Here is a 21,249-nt window from a genome sequence, read left to right as displayed (position 1 = left end):
AATCATATATATGACATCCGGAAACACCTAGAATTGAATGCATTAGCTAAACACATAAATTCCAATCCCACACACAGTTTCAAATTTAGAATATTACAAGTGATACCTAGCAGCCTCAGAAAGGGAGATAATAGCAACACTCTGGCTAGACTGGAAATGGAATGGATACTAAAAGCGGGGGCTCACAGAGAACCAGGTATCAACAGCTACGTTAGTGTCAAACCATTTATAAAATAAGAAAGAATGAACATCAGAGAGACATTCCAATAGGCTTATACATAGTCCTGTGGTCTCGCTCTTAAAACACTTTAAAAATATCCATTGGTCAATATTTAGAGCTTTATAGAGACATCTTGATGGCCAACTATTCTCTTGAGCTCCCTGTAAAACCAGAGAGTAATCAGAATGATGTATTAAGAATCGACAACAAAGAGATATTGGAAAAATGGTTTATTTTACATATATATATAGTTGAGCTTTTTATAGTTAGTGTGATGACTAATATTTTACGTGAATTTCATCAATAGCCAGATAGTCACTGATGCATAGACATGTCACTATAACTTAGACACTAGACAGAGAAGGGAACAATATCTAACCCTAGAGAAACTGATTAGTTATTCTAATATTACTGGGGATAGGAATGTAACACAAAATAATGACTTGGAACACCGAACATAGTCAGTTAAAAACTGACGCAGCCATCTAGTTACAACAATATAATAATATCATCTATTTATTTACAAGTAGACACGCTGAGGTAGGCCCATTTAGATTGGGACACTTTATGACAAGTCTCACTGAGGAGATACCTCAGAACAATTAGACAAAGATGATGTGACAATATGAGTGAAAGGAATAATATACAGACTCATAATTTTTAAACATCACATATTACAGGCGAAACATTCAGCGTCGCATTCAGTTATAGACAGTTGTTTACTTATTCAAACACTAGAGGGCATTACTTTTCGAACACATTATGAACAATAAGCTTTAGTTCTGTTCTTGTCTTCATTTTTGTTTCTGTTTTTATCGGTCATTTATTCTCTAAGGAGAGAAAAGAACAAGATGATGTGTTCTTTAACTATGACTATTTACATGGATTTATGCCTCGTTTTTAACAAGATGAGTGGCATTTTTAAGGTAACAATGGTCAGTAAATTAGCGAATGAATTATTAACATTTACACTCAGACAAAGATTTTTGTCATCGTCTGATTTTATTAATATAGCTATTTACTAACCTTTCAAGGTGATCTACGATAAATACACAGCATAATTTTAACGAATGTCACACTAGACATTTACTGCTACTTTAATCAATTGTAAGAATACTAATATGTTTTATGAAATGAATAACACATGGGCTCATGTATTTAGGTAGAATACATATTGAGAAATCCATGGTTCATGATGGTTTATAATGATGATGACACCCGTTACACACTGCTTGGTAACATCGTTTACAAATGATTCATATACGATGCATGCAATGTTGCAGATTTTTATGAGATGGTTTTAATAAATTCTTAATAGAAGAGTTAGATATGAAGTTGATTAAGTCTTTCTGTAAATTATAACACAAATTCCAGAAATATAAACAGACCTAATTATAAATGTGTATGTAAGCTTACACTTAAATGTGTTTAAACCATCAGTACAGACAGAATTTTCAGGAGAGATTTCTCTAAAATATGTTCAGTTTTTAATATTCATATCATAATCAGATATTTAATATTAATATTATACATAAGGAACGGTTTTTAATGTTATTTTAATGCTCATGAAGTTTTGAATTAGTTGGAACCTTTTGATTATTCTTACATCTACTTGCTGCATTTTTTACTAACTGTGATGAATTCTCTAATTATTTTAATTGAAAATTGATTAATCATTGAATGCATAATTAAGCAACAGGATGTTCAATCTAGGAAATGATATAAAATAGTGGAGTCTTGATATAGTAATTTGTATCTGAAGAAGCGTGCTAGATGCATGCGAAAGCGCTCATTCCTGCTATTTTGTTCTGCTGAATAAAAGAAACGTTTGGAAATATTTCGTGTTCTCGTGGTGTGTCCTACAGGTTATTTTCGAAGGATTCTTGCCGCCTGATTTTGCCATAGGACACTTTGGGAGTAAGAAGCAATTTTGTGTATTCTTTTGTATTCTTTTATTCTTTGGCATAGTTTCTTTTGTGAGGGAACAGATAAAATGTATGCAGTTCCTTAGCCATTTTGATAATGTAATCTTGGAAACAGAATTTTCCATTCTAGGCCCAGAAAAGGAGATGAAAAGCTGTTCAGACTTACGGATAGGCTTGGTCCTGTCTAGGTAGGATCTCAGTTGCTTATGTACATCCAAGGAGTGTAGGCAGTACTCTCCTTTATTGGAAAAATTCAGAAAGATCACTGGTAGATCAATGGTCTGGTTAATGGAAAAATTAGAAACAACTTTGTGAAGGAAGGATGGGTTCATCCGAAGTGATACTCTGTCTTTATGGAAGACCAGATAGGGCCTCTTGAAATACAATGCCTGCAGTTCCGAGACCCGTCTGGCTAATGTGATGGCTACTAAGAACAAAGATTTCCCGGATAAAAACTTTAGGTCACATGTCGCTGCGGGTTGAAAGGTTTTTGAGTCAAAGACTTAAGGACTAAAGTGAGGTTGTATGGTTCCACAGGCTGTCTGACCAGAGGCCTGATATGAAAGTTTCCCTTGAGAAAGGCTTGGAATAGACATAAGGAGATAAGAGGGGTGTCATCTATACCATTGTGGAAATTAGAAATCGCTGCCAGGTGTACTCGTACGGTAGAGACAGAGGCTCCATTATCAAAAAACTTAACCAAGTATTGCAGCACCGCAGTCACTGGAGCTGAGTACGGGGTCTAGCATGTTATCCTTAGACAAGATGGAGAACCTTTTCCATTTACCCTGATATAGTCTTCTGGTGGATGGTTTATGAGAGGCCAGAATGATGTCCCGAACAGGTGAGGTGAGATTAGCTTGCCTGGCAATTAACAGAAGTGGAGAAACCAAGCTGTTAGCTTGAGACTGGACAGATTCGGGTGGCGCAATCCTTGGGGGTGAGTTATCAGATCTGGAAGAGGGTCTAGAATCCATGGCAGATATACTAGGTGAGTAAGAAGGAAGGGGAACCAAACTTGTCAAGGCCAGAACGGGGCTATGAGGATCACCTTGCATCTCAACTGAAGAGCTTTCTTTAGGAATTGTGGAATCAGGAGAATGGGAGGATAAGCATAAAGAAGTTCCATGAGCCAATCATGGATCAGAGCAACCCTCGGGGACTCCCCCTCCGGGGGAAACAGGGTGAAATAGCTGCTGCACTTGTTCAATGGGGAAGCAAAAAGATCACAGCAAGGCTAGCCCTAGTGGCTGAAGATTTCTGTCGCCACCTTAGGGTTGAGGGACCACTCGTGAGGAAGGAGGATGCATCTGCTCAGTTTGTTCACAATTACGTTGGAGCTCCCCATGATATGCATTGCTATCAGAAAGCGGTTGGAAGTTATCACCCACTGCCAAATTCTCATGGCCTCTCAACACAGGGGGTAGGACTTGGTTCCTCCTTGCTTGTTGATATACCAGACCACTGACATGTTGCCTAACCGAATTGCAATTGTCCCAGAAGGGAGAACCAGATGAAAAGCCTGCAATGCTAACAGCACTGTTTTCAGTTTTAGAACATTGATATGCAGGTGGGCGTGTGAGGTGGACCATGCGCCTTGGACTGTCTTTCCCTGGAAATGGCCACCCCCACCCAATCAGGGAAGTATCCGTGGTCACAATGGCCCTGGGCTGAGGAGATTGAAATGAGCAACTCCAAAGTTCTGCATCTGGCCTCATCCACCAAAGAAGGCCCTGCTTGCAGGTGTTAATTATGTGACTTTGATAACTGAGGGGGTGATAGTTCGGGAACCACTGAGTCAAAGAAGGAGCCATTGCAGGATTCGCATGTGTAGCTTCTCTAGGGGCACTATTGGAATTGAAGCTGCCATGGATCCTAGAGCCTGAAGAACCTCCCTTTCTGATACTTTTATTTGACAGAGTATCACCCGGAGCTGGAGCCTCAGTCGCTGGAGTCTATGATTTGCCAGTGACACTAGACAGGACCAGGTATTGAAAACTGTTCCAATGAATTCTATCTGTTCTGTAGGAGTAAGGTTTGATTTCTCCCAATGTATTTTGATTCCCAAAATTTTTGCCAGAGAGAGTGTATAATGCAGTGTTGTTACCAGAAGATGCTCGATGGGGGCGGTGAGGAGCCAGTCATCCAAATATGGAAACACCCGGAATCCTTGTAGTCTCAAATGAGCTGTGACCACTGCCATGCACTTCATGAACATTTTGGGGCTGTAGAGAGACCGAATGGCAGGGCACAAAATTGATAATGACTGGCCCCTAGCCAGAAGCGAAGCAGATTCCTGGAGCGTTTGTCCATTTTGATGTGGTAATATGCATCCCAGAGATCTATCAAGCACATCCAGTTGCCTTTCCTTAAAAAAGGGATACTTGTTCAAGCTGCTGAGATCCAAAATGGGTCTGCAGTCCCCTGTCTTTTTTGGCACTAAAAAGAATTTTGAGTAGAATCCGTATCTGCACTGGTCTGGTGGGACTGTTTGGATGACTCTTTTTTGAGACAGCTTTATTATCTCTGAAGCTGCTTTTTCCCTTTGACTGGGTGGAACATCGGGAAGCTTTTTTGGAAGATTTGGTTGACAAGAAAGGGGCATGGTGTAACCTCTGATGAGTATACTCTGCACCCAACAATCGGTGGTGATGGATTGCCAGGCAGCTTGGTGCAGAGAAAAATTACCCCCAACTGCTTCCAGAGGTAAACAATCGGGTTGCTCCTCAGGAGCACTGGTAAGGCTGTCCTGAGAAGGAGTCCCTAGAGCTTTGGTTACGAGGACCCCCTCTACCTCTGTAGGGGCATCTTCCAGAATTGTTACCCCCTCTGCCCCTGGGGGTATCATCACCACATGCAGCATGAAAAGGACCCTGAGATTTTTTGTTCCACATTTTTCCACTCATCTGATTCCTGGAGAAGGAACGTTGAGGATTGGAAAAATGTAAGCTTACGCAGACTGGGTCTTGCCATCTTGCTCGCACCTGGCTAGCATGTCCTTCATCTTGGAGCCAAAAAGGGATGATGCTTCAATGGGAGCATTCAAAAAGGAAGACTCATTGGGGTCCGTGAGGTCACAAATGCACATCCAGGCATGACACCTCATGACAATGCCTGAACCCACTGCTCTAGCCCCCCCTTCGCTCACGTGTGATAGCAACCTCATGGATGAGTTGGAGATCGATTCCAAGGTTGCGAGCTGCAAGGCCAGTTTGTCCCTGAACTCGTCAGACACCTCTCCTGTGAGTGTTCCAGAGAGTGCAGAGAGCAAGTCCCTCTGGAGCCTCATAAAATGTGTCAAATAGTTCAGTGACCATGCAAAGGTCCCTGATGCAAAAACTCACTTCCCAAGTCTGTCCACCACCCGGGACTCTGTGTTGGGCAGGTGGACAGTGGGCCTTTCCTCAGCCAAGTCCTTTTTCACGGCCACCACCACCACCATAACATCGACTGGTAACCCTCTGGACCAATGCGGATTCTCCTCGGGAGGGTAAAGAATTTTGTCAGGTCTCCAAGGGATCACCTCAGTGTAATCAGGGTTCTTCCAAGTGAGCTGCCCAATGAGCTGGATGAGCTCTTTGGCAGTTGGGGGTCACCCAAGAGATAAAAGGCCGGGCGCGGAAATTCTGCAGGAACACAGATTCCTCAGATGAAGGGTTGGAGGGCTTCCAGTCACCTCTCTGTTTTAGCATTTCCAGAATGTCTCCAAAGGAGATGTTATCAGGAGGTGACCATGGGGACCCTTCACCATCATCGTAATCTGTGTCTTCCGTTAAAGACTCCTCGGGCAATTCCATGTGCTTTCTCTTGCACATCCTCTTTCAAGGGGGCTACTCAGTAGGGGTCTCTGAGGAGGACTCGGAAGAGCTGGTACCTTGAACAGGGGTGTCCTGTGCCTTCTCTGCCCAGTACCCCAGGGGTGGTCTGTGGCAATTTGCAGCTCAGGGGGTGAAAACTGGGGTTCTGACATCAAAGGAGTGCTTCCAGAAGTGAGAGCCCTCTCCATCACACGGAAAGCAGGTCTGCCTGAAAAGGGATGGGAGCCCGAAACCAAGAAAGACAACCTCGGGACCGGGGTCACATGCCACTCGACGAACCCGGCCCCACGGATGGAGCCTCAAGCAGGATTGGTGTGGATGTGGCTATCAGCACCAAGGACAGAACTGCAGACAAACATGGAACATTCCATGCCCCGAGCCTAGGCGCCTGCCCCTCCCAATCCCCAGATTGAGGAAGGAACAGTTCCGCAGTAACCAAGGACCAAAGGGGCATACTCGAAGCCTGAGTGAGATACATTATAGGCGCCGAGGTGATGGGTTCCAAGAAGGATGTTGGAGCAGAAAGCTTTGGAACCTGAATGGTCAAAGGAGGATTGTAAGAAGGAGTCCTTGGAGAAGCCAACCCAAGTCCTGCAGGCGGATGGATTGTAGAAAGTGTGTGTGTATCCCACTGGCTGCCAACAGTTGGTCCACAAGACGCACCACATCGTGTTCTGACAGGCTCCTGATGGATCTAGTGGATACTCTGGATGGAGAGTCAGGTTGGTCAATGAATGGGCTATACATCTGTCCCAGGAATGGATCTACAGAAGGGGAGTATCGGGTCTGTGGTGCAAGGTCTGCCGGTACGATGTCTCAAGTATTGAGACCGGGATTAATGGGGTCAAATCCAACTTGGTCAAAAAAACGCTCAGTGCCAAAGTGGCAATTGGAGCCGAAGCAGTAGGTTCCAATATTGAAGGTGTGCTCTGAGCCATAGTGGCCACAGGTGCCGAAATCGTAGTAGGCATAGTGAGATTTATCGTCAGTGCTGGAGACAGGATTGGAGCCGAAGCTGGCACCGGTATCGTAGGTTTCAAGATGCTCGAAGCCAACAAGGACAGAGCCGTAGAGGCAGATTTATGCTCAGAGGACAACCTGGGGACCTTTGATTTCACAGGCTTACACTGATCACACGAAGGTGAGGAGGGAACCGAGTGGGACCTCTTTTTGTCTTTTGTAGGAGGGGTTGAGACCTACATTGCAGAAATGGCCTCTGAGAAGGGAGACTTAAGGTACACTTTCAGTATCAGTTTATTTTTGTGCTCATTCAGTGTGTGTTAACTGAAACTCTGACAAATGTTACAGGGAGGTTGCACCGAAAGGTGGGGCACCTCCAAACAATGTACACAATCATCATGAGAATCATTATTAGGTAACTTCCCATTACATGAAACACAATGCTTAAACCCTGAAGTACCTTCCTTATCCAACATTTTGACAGAGACACTACACGCAAACACTTTAAGGACAAAATGAAACAAGTCTGTACTACTAAGTCAAACACAGTTCAAAAAAGCCACAAAGTCATATCACTATATTGATATATATATAAGTAAAACAGAAACGTCTTACTGAAAAAACACTAACAGACTAGGAAAGAAAAGAGAAATATCAGCCATGGTATTGAAGGGATACCACAAGGGTAAGGGGAGAAGGCCGTACCAACAATGGTACTTGAAAGTTTGCCAAAGGATAGAGCAAGAAAGAAAAGATCAAGGTCTAACAGTAGAAAACACACTAGAAATACTAATCGCTCAGTTAAAGAGAAAATATCACAAAGTTTTTCACACAAAATATCAAATAAGTTTCCACTTAGCCGAGAGCTCGGCTGAAATGTGGCTTTACGGCTACGTTGCAAACGAGATCTTAGGTAACGGAGAAGGGCATTCTGGGTAGAAGCTTAGCTGTCTGTCCAGGCTAGGGGGATGGAGGATGGGACGCAAGAAAAAAGGCAAGAAGAAGACAACTAACATGGAACGTTATGGTAGGTACATAACTTCTTAATGTTAAGTTGTCTATCTCGCCTTCATTCTTGCTGGATGGGACAGCGTCCCTAGCACCTTAGCCCTGGGTGGCTCATCGGAACAGACTCTTGAGCACAGTGGAACCAAAATCAGCTCGACTCCTGGAGGCCATATCCAACTTGTAATGTGAAATGAAAGTATGAGGAGTGGCCCGTGTGGCTGCAGCACAAATAGATTCCATTGGAAGCCTTGCCTGAAAAGCTACCGACGTAGCTAATGCTCTAGTGGAATGAGCTTTTGGTTTTGTAGGGAGTTCTTTATGTCTCAGTTGGTAAATCAAAGTAATAATAGAGGCCAACCACCTGGATAAGGTTACTTTAGAAACTGGCAGGCCCTGCTTGCCCTCAGCATAGGACAGAAAGAGTTGGTCCGATTTTCTTGTTTGTTTAGTCCTATCCAAATAAAAACGTAATTGCCTGTGAACTTCCAAATAGTGCAACTTTTGTTCAGCTCTGTTCGAATAGTTAGGAAAAAAGACAGGAAGATCAATAACCTGATTCAGATTTGTCTCTGAAGGTATTTTGGGTAAAAAGGAAGGATTAGTCCTGAGTGAAACTCTGTCTTTGTGAAAAACGAGATAAGGAGGACGAATACAGAGGGCTTGAAGTTCCGACACTCTTCTAGCTGAGGTGATGGCTACTAAGAAGAGAGTCTTCCAGGAGAGTAATTTTAAGGAACAGGAAACCGCAGGTTCAAAAGGAGGGAGAATCAATGAAGTTAATATCAGGTTCAAATCCCACGGAGGCGGGGGATCTTTAACCAGGGGCCTAAGTAAAATTTTCCCTTTAAGAAAAGCTTTACAAAGTTTGTGGGACATGATGCTGGTCTCTGACAGGCCAGCGTGGAAATTAGCGATAGCAGCCAACTGGACTCTAATGGTGGCAGATGAAGAACCTGCTCGAAAACGTTCTGCCAAAAAATCTAGAACGTTATGGTCAGGGGCTGTAAAGGGGTCTATATTTCTAGCCTCTGCCCAGAAGGAGAAACGTTTCCACTTACTAGCATAAGTCTTTCTGGTAGTAGATTTGTGCAAAGAAAGGATGATTTCACGCACTGGCTGAGAAATATGTGGAAGCCTGGCTAAGGTTGGAAGTGGAGCAACCAAGCTGTGAGGTTGAGAGACTGAAGGGATTGGTGCAGCCCGCCCGACTGATGGATCAAGAGGTCTGGCCCTGGGTCCAGATTCTAGGGCTGCTCCAGCAGGTGACGATGCAGGAATGGGAAACAAATTTGTCGAGGCCAGTAAGGGGCAATGAGGATCATCCTGGATCCCAATGCGGTCGCTTTCTGAATCAGTTTTGGAATTAAGGGAAAGGGAGGGAATGCAGACAGAAGACCCCGGGGCCAATCGTGAACTAGAGCATCTCTGGGGGAGTGGCCGGGGAGGGGGAAGAGAGTGAAGAAGTCGTTGCACTTGCTGTTGAAAGGGGTTGCGAAAAGGTCGCAGCAAGGTTGACCCCATCTGCGGAAAATTATATCTGCTACTAACTGATTGAGAGACCACTCGTGAGGCATGAGAATGGCTCTGCTTAACCTGTCCGCTATGACGTCGGACTTCCCAGGGATGTGCGTTGCTATCAGAAACCATTGAGAGGAGATCGCCCACTGCCAGAGTCTGAGTGCTTCTCGACATAAAAGATAGGACCTGGTTCCGCCTTGCTTGTTGATGTACCACACTACAGACATATGGTCCGTCTGAATTGCAATAGTCCCGGTACGTAGAGAGTCCTGAAGAGCTTGCAACACTAAAAGTTCTGCTCTCATCTCCAAGACGTTTATGTGCAGGTGGTACTCTAGAGGTTGCCAAGTGCCCTGGACAGTCCTGCCCTGAAAATGCCCCCCACCCAATCAGGGAGGCTTCCGTTGTCACTGTGACAACAGGAGGAGGAAGAACAAACGGTCTGCCTTGAAGTACTTGAGAGGAGACCATCCACCAAGAAAGGTGGTCTTTGCATGATTGGGTGATTATTATGTTGTGAGACATTGGAAGCTGTTGAAAAGACCATTGGGTAAAAAGCATCCATTGAAGAATCCGCATGTGAAAACGAGCCAGGGGGAGTAACGTGATTGCTGCTGCCATGAGACCCAAGGTTTTCAGTACAAATCTGGCCTGAATTCTCTTGCACTGTAGTAAAGTTTGAACATGTCGGTGAATGTCTGATACTCTTTCTAAGGGAAGTTTTGCCGACAGCTCTTTTGTATTTAATACTGCGCCTATAAAAGTTATAGATTGACAAGGCGACAATGCAGACTTTTCGAAGTTTATAGAGATACCTAGCTCAGAGCAAGCTTGGATGGTATAATCCCTGGCTCGGAGTAGCTGATGCCTGGTGGAAGCAGTTAAGAGCTAGTCATCTAGATATGGAAACACCTGGAATCCTCGCCGTCTCAGGTGAGCCGTAACCACTGCCATGCATTTGGTGAACACCCTGGGGGCTGTGGTGAGACCAAAGGGCAGGGCTCTGAATTGATAGTGACTGGCTCCCAGCCTGAAGCGGAGAAACCTCCTGGAGCGTCTGTGCATTCTGATATGGTAGTACGCATCCTGAAGGTCTATGGAGCACATCCAATTGTCCTGACCCAAAAAGGGTAGAATGGACTGAAGCGTGACCATCCGGAACTTTGTTCTTTGAACAGATTTGTTTAACCTGCTGAGATCCAAAATGGGTCTCCAGTCCCCTGTCTTTTTTGGTACCAAAAAGAACTTGGAGTAAATCCCGGATCCTTGCTGGTCTGCTGGGACTGGCTGGATGGCCCTTTTTTCAAGCAGTTTTGAAATTTCTAGTACTGCTTGTTCCCTTAGACCGGGTGGAATATCTGGAAGGGACCTGTTTGTTTGTACAGGGGTGTGGGCAAAGGGGATTTTGTAACCCTCGGATATGATAGACCATACCCATTTGTCTTGTGTGAGGAGTTGCCAGGCTTCTGGGTACAGTGATAATCTTCCCCCGACTGCCTCCGAAGGTGGACAGTCGGGCAGCCCCTCAGGGCTGCTGAAAGGGTTTGTCAGAGAAAGATTCTCTGCTACCCTGATTTTGCGGACCCCCTCTGCCCCTCGGGCAGCATCTATTATTGTTCCCTCCTCTGCCCCTGGAGGGAAACTCGCCACGTGTGTCAGGCACGACTCCCTGGGGTTCCCGAAACCACATTTTTCCACTCTTCTGACCTTTAAGGTATGGTCTAGAGGGAGTAGAAAAACGGACTCCCACGGCAGAGAGAGTCTTGCCTTCCTGCTCACACCTGGTAAGAATATCCTTCACCTGTGGTCCAAACAAAGCCGAACCATCGAAGGGGGTATTGGTGAAGGACGCCTTAAAGGGGTCAGCAAAGTTACATAACCGCATCCAGGCATGTCTTCTCAAAGCCACGCCTGTACCTGCGGCCCTACTCGCCCCATCGGCTGCATAGGAAATGAGCCGCATGGAGGAGTTGACTATAGAGTTAAGGGTCGCCAGCTGGGAGTTGATCTTTTCCTGAGACCCCGCAGCTGATGGATCCTGAAGGGTATCACCCAGTTCCTTGAGAAGATCCCTTTGAAGGCAGGTGAAATGGCACAGATAATTCACTGACCGCATGGAAAAGGTCGCTGAAGAAAACATCCGCTTCCCATACCTGTCCATTGTCCTAGATTCTTTATTAGGTGGATGGACAGGCACCGAAGGGTCAGCCAACTCCTTCTTAGTGGCTGCTGCCACCACCATGGCATCAACAGGGACACCCTTTGTCAGAAACTGTTTGTCAGATGGGGCTGTAATGAATTTAGTGGGCCTGCGGGGAGTTGCTTCCACTGTGTCCAGGGCTGTCCATGCCTTCCGAGCCACCACTTCCATGAGCGGGTCGAAAGGCGGAGACACCCAGGAGATGGAAGGGCGAGAACCAAACGCGTCCAGGTACACCGACTCGTCCTCGAAAGGGTTAAGGGCAGACCAGTTCCCCCTTTGCCTAAAGATCTCAAGGATGTCTGAAAAGGAGACATCCTCAGAGGAGGACCCTTCCGAATCCTCCAAGTCGGTGTCAGATGTGACTGACTCGGGGGAGTCAACATGTTTCCTCTTGCATTTTCTCTTCCGAGGGGGCTCCTCTGAATGATCGGGGAGGCCTCGGAAGATACACCCAGTGGGGCGACCTGGAGCGTCTGTTCTCCACGCTTGGGGTCAGGAGGGTGGACAGAGACTGATGCAGGCACCATGGGGGGAGGAGCCGAAGGGGCCGATCGCGGAGCCAACACAGGAGTCAGCATGCTCCTCATGACCTCGAAGGTGCCCCTATCAGGCAGAGAAGAGGGTCCCCACTCTGAAGAGATGTGAACCCCTCCCGGCACCAAGAGGAACGGCTCCAAGGCTGATGTCGGGGCCGAGCTCACCTGCGCCGATGCCCCGAGAGGGAGAACGGGGTCGGACAAGGGTCCGATGCCACTCGCCCCCTCGGAACCGACGAGGGAGTCTCGGCACCCGGATCCCTCCAGGGATGGAACCAATGAAGAGATCGGAGCCGACGAGGGAGCCGAAAGGTGTGGTATTGGCTCAGATGTTCCGACGATTCGAGCCCCAATGAGTTCTGGCTCCAAACACAGTGGAAGAGTCGGAGGAGGAACTGTTGAAGACACAGGGATAGCCACAGTCTGTTGAGAAGGGCTGGTCAACATTTTGGCCAGTGCCTATGACTTTAGGAGCCTACTGACCACCCTCTCCAAGTCATGATCGGATAGTCTGGAGGACCGAGAGGAGTGGGACCTATGGCTCCGCTCCGATTGAAGCAATGGAGACCTTGGAGCTGAACAAACGGACTCTAAAGAGGGGGACCTCGAACATTTACGGCTCAGAGAAGGCTCCGACACCAAGGTCGGAGCCGACTGAGGTCTCGAAGTGTCGGTTCCAGCCGGAACCGATGAGGAGGCAGGAGCTCTGCTCTGCAAAGGCTCCAAACAGGGAGCCGACGGTTTGGCGGGCTTTAAGGATTTTCCCGACAGAGGCTTAGCCGGGGATCCTTCTGGCTTAAGTAAGCCCCTCAAAATGAGCTTGTTCGTATGCTCCTGCAGGACTCTCGGACTGAAGGCATGGCAGATGGAACAAGAGTCCTGCAGGTGTAGGGGACCCAAGCAATAAACACAAGAAGTGTGACCGTCTGTCAGAGACATCTTCTGACAGCAAGAGTCAAACTTCTTGAAACCTGAGACTTTGGTATCTTTAGACATATTAAAAAAGGGATACCAAAGGGAAAAGGAACTAGTGCTTAAAACAAGGCACACACACACACGCACTAGGTAAAACTAACAGTAATAATAATAACTATAACCACACAACTATTACTAACAAATATATATATATATATATATATATATATATATATATATATATAATACAAGAACAAACTATAAGACTAAGTAAAAGTAGCTAATAAGGCCTAACACTACCCTAAAGGGTGGGGGGGGGGGACTCTGAAACAACAGAAGAAACGAGTTTCTAAGTGGGATCTCAAGGGGTACACAGTCTAATTAAACTAAGATTTATCAAAAAATAAGAGAATATTGACAGTAAAAATACAAGAAAAGATTTATACGACGTGGAGCTGGTAAAATCGCAACCTCGTAGCTGAAGCGGCAAACGAGATCTAGGTATCTGTCGCCTAGCATTGTGGGATATGGGGAAGCCTCGAGCTGGTAAATAGCTCTCGAGCTTTAGTAGAAGGCCGAGTCGGAGCCGAGGATTGGCTCAGAACCCATCCAGCAAGAATGAAGGCGAGATAGACAACTTAACATTAATGATTTTGCAGTCCACACACCCCTTTTCACTGTAATCTGTCATTTCACCAACATATCAACAGTTACACCAGGTTGAAATCTGGTTGGGATAATACGTAAGTACCCAATGAACATATTGTGAATGCTAATCCCATTCCCTCTGACAAAGATGGGAAAGCTTTCAACAGATTTGGGAAAAGTTTGCTCTTCTGCTACCTCATCTTTCAGAATTTTGAACTGCCAGCCTCATATGTTAAAATTCTTAGTGGCTTCTTTAGAAAAATGAGAAAGATAAGTGTTAACTTTCCTACATCTGAGGTTAAAACTTCTTTGAATTCCTTTATTGTACCTGCTTCTCAGATAACCAAACACTCTTTAAAGTGTTATGATTCTGGTGATACTGTTTCTAGAGCTGCTGCTATTGCTTCAGTTATGAGAGGATTTGCTTGGTTACATTATTTTATGAAAAAGGTGCCTTTTCATTCCCTGCCAGAGACTGTATTGTTCCTGCATGTCATTCCACTGATACCCATTGCTCTTCAAAAGATCCAAAAGGACTCGCCAAAGATTGTAATAGTGACTCCCTTTTGGACCAGGCAACAACATTTCTCCCTTCTTCTGAAATTGGCCAAGGGCAAGTACCACAAGCTTCTCCACAGACTGAATTTACTCACACAAAATGGATTGTTTCATGTATCCTCAACCTGAGAATAATCTGAAAACACTTCAGTTGATTGCCTGGATGACAGAGTTTTGATACTCTTAAGTACCTTTTTTTCAGAGGATGTGCAGCAGTTATAAAGGGGATTAAAAAAGCTACTAGAAAACCATGTATGTGTAAAGATTGTCTATATGGTGCCATTCTGAGAACCAGGACCTATCTGAGGCCTAGTTGCCATTGGTTGTTGATTATTTGGGGGAATTTTTATCCTCTGATTTCATTTATTCTTCTCTCACGGCTCATCATTTGGCAATTTCTGTTTATCTGCCCTTAGATCTCCCCTTTGTACCTGTCCTCAAATCAGGCAGTATTTGAAAAATGTTTTCCTTCTCCATCCACCTAGAGAACAGTTGGCTCCTCCTTGGGAACTTATTTTTTTTTGCTTACAAATTGACATTCCTTCTATCTGAACCATGCCATCAGGCTGATTAGAGGTTGTTAACATGGAAGAATGTACTGATGTCTGCAGAAAAATATCTGAGTTACAAGCTCCTCTGGTGAGTAAACCCTACTCACTCTCCATAAAGACAGTATTTCTTTGAGAACTAGTTCCTGTTTTATGCCTAATTATGCCTAATATGCCTCATTCTCCATAAAGACTGTGTTTCTTTGAGATCTAGTTCTTTTTTATGCATAAAATGGTTTAAGAATTTACTTTGAGTCAGACTATTTATCCCCCTATATTCTTTCTAGACTCAAAAAGCAAGGGAGAAAGAATCCTACATATTCTGGATGTCCACAGGCAACTCATATACTACTTGGACAAAACAAAACCCTTCAGGAAAGCTGATCAGATGTTTGTCCTCTATGGGGGTAAGAAAAAATGACATGTTAAAGACAGACAGTTTTTAGATGGTTGTCTAATGCTGTTGCTTTCTACCTTGCTCACCATAACAAGCTACTTCCAGAAGGCTTATGGCCCTTTCTACCAGGATATTGGCTTCATTTGAGGGTTTTAGGAAAGAAGTGGATTCTAGGATTGTTCTAGAGGCAGCATCTTGGTCCTCTGTACATACTTTCACAAAGCATTGCAAAATGGATTCCTTATGTCCACAACAGAGATCCTTGCTGCTTGGATTCCTTCCTCCTCCCTATTTGCTTATAAGCTGTGATAATCTACCCATATAGCTTAGGCTAATGCAGCAGTGACACACCAACCCTGGTTAGATATAAACCTACTGCCAGCAGCAACAGAAATTAAACATTAACATATGCAATGTTTTTTCCAGTTAAAACCCTGTGATAAATTCTTTATCTTTTCTAGTCTGTCTTATCAATAATATTGTATGCAAAGTCTAAGCAAAAATTTGTTAAATTGTTTTTGGATGGTTACATTTTATTTGTATTATCTGTATCATGTAGCACTATATATATATGTACTGCTTTTCCTGCTATTATAGTCTGTTCTAAATTCTTTATCTTTTCTAGTCTGTCTTAATCAGTAATGTATGAGAATGCTAAGCAAAAATTTGTTAAACTCTTTAAATAACACTGTATATATGTACTGCTTTTTCCTATTATTGTAAAATGTGGAGCTTTTCTTCCCGGGCCTCCACTGAAAAAGGACTTATTTTCCAGTTGGACATTCCTGGTAAATACATGTAAAATAAATATAATGTTGAACATAGTACAGTTGTGAAAGTAAACTTGTCATAATAGTAGATGTTGTAATAAATCACTTGTTGCAGTAACCATCCCCTCCTTTCAGCCCCCTTATATATTTATTTCTTTGTTTATTTATTTATTTATTTATTTTTTTGTATATATTGCCAGGGTGTGAGATACCCTTTTTATATAGTTACTTTGGTTTATATTTGGTTGCTCCATTCCTAACATTTTTCCTTTCACGGCTGTAGCCTCCTTTTTGGGGGGCAAGAAAGCTCTGAGACTTTTGGGTCCAAACTGCCTGTAATATGGGCCTACTCAAACCAGTGTCAGTTTGGGGTAATGGAAGGCTGCTGCAACAGTGATCTATTAGAACATCTTCTGCTGTGGTAAGTTTACTTTCTCCATTATTGCCATTGGTGTAGGCGGATGCTGTCTTGCTGCACTGGTATGCTATCTGTAGTTCTTATAATTATTCAGTGATATGTCTTCTCAAAATAATAACTCAGCACAGTAAAGTGCAGCAAGAGAGAGCTGAAAATTTTTGTTTGCTATGTCCTACTAAATATATTGTCTAATAACCTGATATCTGGAGTTCACGGAAGCCCATTCTTTTTCATTTGCTTTTTTTTTTTTGTTTTGTTTTCTTTTCAGTGCTTGTAATTATACCAAAATAATTATATCTGTTGATTTCTTGGATATATTATCTAATGCTTGCTAGAGACATACATTAAACAGGTACAAACTAGTTTCTCCTTTTGGCAGAGTATGGTGATGATTAACACATCAGAAATTAAATTTAAATAATGTTAAAATGTTAAAAAACAGAAGTTATGCTTGATTTCATTCGTCACCTAAATTTACTTTTGTAGGAAGGGCTGGAATTGCAGTAGATTTTTTTTCTGCATTTGTCTTTTTATAACAATACTGATTCCCTCTCTAAAAATACGTTGTAGGAAAGTGTCGCTAAATGAATAGTCAGGTGTTTTATTTTTAAAGGCAAAAGTAATTATTCATTTAACATTACTGCATTCTGTTTTACATTGCAGTTTATTCAGCATGCTTAGAGTAGATTGTTTTGTAGATTTATAATGTGTTTACCTTTGCTTATCATTATTGTGATTTATGTACATATGTGTAGTAGTTGTGTGACATTTTAATTGCAGGTTAAATTCAGGCTTTTATTGTGCATGTTTTGCTCCCCTACATCATCAAACAGCCTTCTACCTAGTGCGCCATGTCTATCATCAGGCCTACCAACTTCGCCTCTGCTCCCCAGACTTGTTCAGATGCAGGTGGGGGTGGCTCTCATCCTAAGGACATCCTGAGCGTTTAACTATCTCCATTCATTTGGGAGGTTTTTAAATTTTGTGGCCTACCCCATTGCTCCCCCCCCCACTCCTGACACACTGTCCATGGCTGCATCCGAAGTGTTGGAGTGCATTGGAGAAATACAATGTATCGCCCCCACCTCTATACAACTCAGCTATGCCCACCTCCCTTTCCCTTTTTTTGGACCACACCTCCTCATTTTGAAATCCCCAGGGTCATCACAGGAAATGGCCATAAAACTGCTGTCCTCTGAAACGGGCATAGCTATCCCTCTCTGCCTCTCCATCTGTCATCCAAGCCATTAGTCAAACCTGGTCTACTGGCCTGTAGTCAGGGCTTTATCCCTGTATGGCACCTGAGTATTTGGGATTTTTCTTTAATTAACATGATTTGCTGCCTCTGAGTATTAAAAAGATGTCTTCAAAAATGTCTACTGGATTTACTCAGTTTAGGTTTCACCTTGGAATATTCCTGGCTAAAGCATGTCTTTGATATAGTGTTCTGTTGCATGCAGATAAAGTGTTCACTTGAAATTAATTCTAGGAAGTATTAAGGTTTTGCATTTGCCTGGGTATTCCTAAAGCCATAATGTACTTTTTTAAATGTTTTGGTAGTCATAAATTTGTATTTGCCACATATATGAAGAAGGTTATACAGTTTATATCCAGGTTTGAATTAATAATAATTGAAATATAATTACTAGAGTTGACAATGCTCAGCTTCAAAACTGATAACTAAAATAAGTCGGCATATGGTATATTTTTGGCTTTATCCTTGCTGATTACCTTCACAGGACGTTAACTTTGTTAACTATAATAACTTGCTGTTTTACATTTTGTTTTCCTGTTTCAGTCCAGACCTGATGACATTGAGAATTTTGATGCAGAATTCACAGACGAGCCTGTCTCTCAGTCAGTTTACAGGTGTACATCTGATCGAGCCAAAGTAAATGCTAGTGTACTGGAAGCAGATGATGCTTTTGTTGGATTTTCCTATGCACCACCAGCTGAAGATTCATTTCTATAGAATGATTTCTATCTGCAATTATGGTTTGGATCAAAACATTGAGAATTATTTTAGAGTCACCAGTATGCCCAATATTTTGGCCATTTTTGATGTTATTTTTTTAAAGAGAAGCAGTTCACCTAGACCATCTAACTGGGTGGCAGCCTTTTTCTTCAAGGACTGGAATAGTAAAAGTGGAGATTTGATGTGGCACATGCATAACAAATAAGCATTAAATACTCATCTTTATGTATGTAGATACCAAGTAACTTTTGCATTCTGTAACCTATTTAAAAAAATGATGTTTATATTTCTGCTTTGTAAGATTTTCTACACTTGTGCCAAACTGCAGGGTTTCTTCTATGCTTTAATTAATTTCTTGTGGAGATTAGTATTATGTAAAAAAAAATCTGAGAAGCCCTTTTGCTACACATGACTTTATAGAGCCATTACGTGCCTGTTCTCTTAGCCATTGTAGTTAAGACATCTCAATTTAACAGTTGTACTTTCCTCAGTTTCTCATTAAACTAACTGTGAAATACAATTACATAACTGAACTTCTCAGCTCACTTCTTTAGGCTACAATAGCCATTCTAGTCACAAAACAAAACAAAAACAAAAAGTATAAAATGGTGAAGAATGTAGGAAGAGACTACATATACAACTGAACAGCCGGACATTTATTTGTTCAGTTTATCATCCTTCTTTCACTCTTCATTTCTTTGATCATATTAAACCAAATAGAGCATGGGATATTCCCCTTTCAAGTTTACTGAGCTTTTTCCAAACAGTTTTTAGGAACAGTAATCTAACTTTTGATAAAAAATAAAAACATCATTCAGCTAATAGACCCTTGTAGAGTTATAGATAATTTTATCATGCAGTAGTTTAGTATTTCTTATAATTGTTTAAAAATAGCATTCTAGATTGAAAGGATACACTCCTGCTCTTTTTACTGTCTGTAGCTGGTTTTCACAAAATATCAGAGCAGAGGCAAAGAATAATCACAAAATTTAAAGGCGCAGAAGAATGTACTAGTCTACCTAAACTGCTCTTTTTTCTGTTGCATAAGCAGGTGATTCTAAATAGTGTACCTGCCTTCTGCCCTTCCACTAAAGCTGCCTTTGAATGTTATATATAGTCATGAGTTACCATTTGTTGGTACTGTTTACTTATAGCTATCAGACATAACTTATTTATGTATCTTATCTGGAATGTGAATGTCAGTTACACCCAGTAACTATCAGAAATCAATGACATTTAAGTGTAGTAGCCCTAACTTGTAAACTGTAACCCCAACCCTAAAACTAACACTGACACTAAAATTTGTTATGTAACCCTTACCATAAAACCATATCCACACCATTAAAAATTAATTGCTAACTCTAAAACCGTATCCCCAATCCAACCCATAAAACTGCTCTCTAGCCCTGATCCCACAACTTTAATTTCAGATATTAAGGTAAAGTGACTGATTTTGTTTCATGCACCTTACGTTTTTACCCCTGAAGCAGTACACTATTCACATTATTGGTGTTACTCACAGTTATGTGACTTCTGCACAGCTTCTAGTCACTAGCTCAAAGTAACAGCTTCTAGTCACTAGCTCAAAGTAACAGTGGGACCAATTTGTCTACTGCACTCTGTGAAAAAAAAAATACTTATTAGACAAGCTCCTAGACACAAGGACCAGAAAGTGGGAAATAGCTGGTTTACTGCTTATGGCTTCAATGTTAAAATATCTTCTCAAATTTTATATTGCATAATGTAATTTGTGATGTATTGTCCCTATGTTGCACCAGGATTTGCTGCTTTATCTATATAAACAGAGTGTTAACAACTCACAGTGCAGCTCAAGAGAAATAGACATTTTAAGATAATCTAAATGAAGTTCCAAATAGCTGCTAATATATTGGTCAATTTTGTATTACATTTTTAAAATGACTTTAAATACATTAGTTTCCTGAACTATGAATACTCTGCGTTTTGTGTATTGTTTGTAGCAAAGCATTATTATTAAGCAAATGGTTTGCTTAACTCTTCATAATATGGAAGTAAATAATGTTCATTGTAACAGTCTACATATAAGTATGTTTTGCATGCATAGTCTCTCATTGAGTATAATTTCTGGGAACAGTGTTTTTTTCTATGTTTGCCTTCTATTTTCCTTTAGTTTGGACCGTCAAAATACTCCAGAGTGGGAACTATCTTTTCTTAGGTGGAAATCCTCCTGGACTGTGTTTTCTTAGTTTTTTTTTTTCATTTGAGAAACATTGCTTTCTAAATACTTTTGCCTCCTTGAAGTGTATTTATGTAAAAGTATAAGATGTTAAAGTAATAGCACAGAATTCACATGTATGTATCAGATAAGTCTAAATGTTTCAATTCAGTGATTTTTTTTGTGCATATCTACTTTTGATGTTTCCCTACTCAGAGTGACATATTTGTATAAGCTATTGTCAAAAGACTTCTGTGGTAGTGTTGTCCACTGTTAAGCTCATAATGCAACAGTAACAGTTTTACTTTTAACTTTTTACATATAATTCTATGAAGTTACCAAACATTGATAACTCTAGTGATTCGTGGATCGTCAAGAGATAGATATATAGAGCCTGAAGTGAAATCTTTGACAAAAAAAAAAAGTTGACAGAGTATGACTACAAGGAGTCTCCACCATTCTTGATGATGTATAAGCACAAAGATGAGTCATCTTTCTGCACTTCTGGTCACCAAGTTTCTGGTTTTTGTTTGCTAAATCACCAGCCAGGGTAAAATAGGCTCTTTGGATAACTAAACTGATGTAAAAGTAACAGCATGAGGAATGACTGAGAGGCAAGTCTTATTTTGGAAACCAGG

The 21,249-nt window shown here is 42.2% G+C and overlaps 1 protein-coding gene across 1 annotated transcript in view; it reads left to right on the top strand.

Annotated features, from left to right (window-relative positions):
- The window catches only part of SGK3 (serum/glucocorticoid regulated kinase family member 3), a 3,149,190-nt gene extending 3,128,822 nt beyond the window's left edge, over positions 1–20,368 (top strand). The window contains exon 18 of the mRNA XM_044067369.1: positions 18,241–20,368. Within this exon, the coding sequence (XP_043923304.1) occupies positions 18,241–18,414 (174 nt within the window). The 3' untranslated portion in view covers positions 18,415–20,368. The remainder of the gene's footprint in view (positions 1–18,240) is intronic.
- The last annotated feature ends 881 nt before the right edge of the window (positions 20,369–21,249 follow it).

Source organism: Protopterus annectens, chromosome 3.part1 (assembly GCF_019279795.1).
Source record: "Protopterus annectens isolate FY-2018-M chromosome 3.part1, PAN1.0, whole genome shotgun sequence".
Lineage (NCBI taxonomy): Eukaryota > Metazoa > Chordata > Ceratodontiformes > Protopteridae > Protopterus > Protopterus annectens.
The sequence above is the reverse complement of the archived record's forward strand: the minus strand, read 5'-3'. Positions and strand labels throughout refer to the sequence as shown.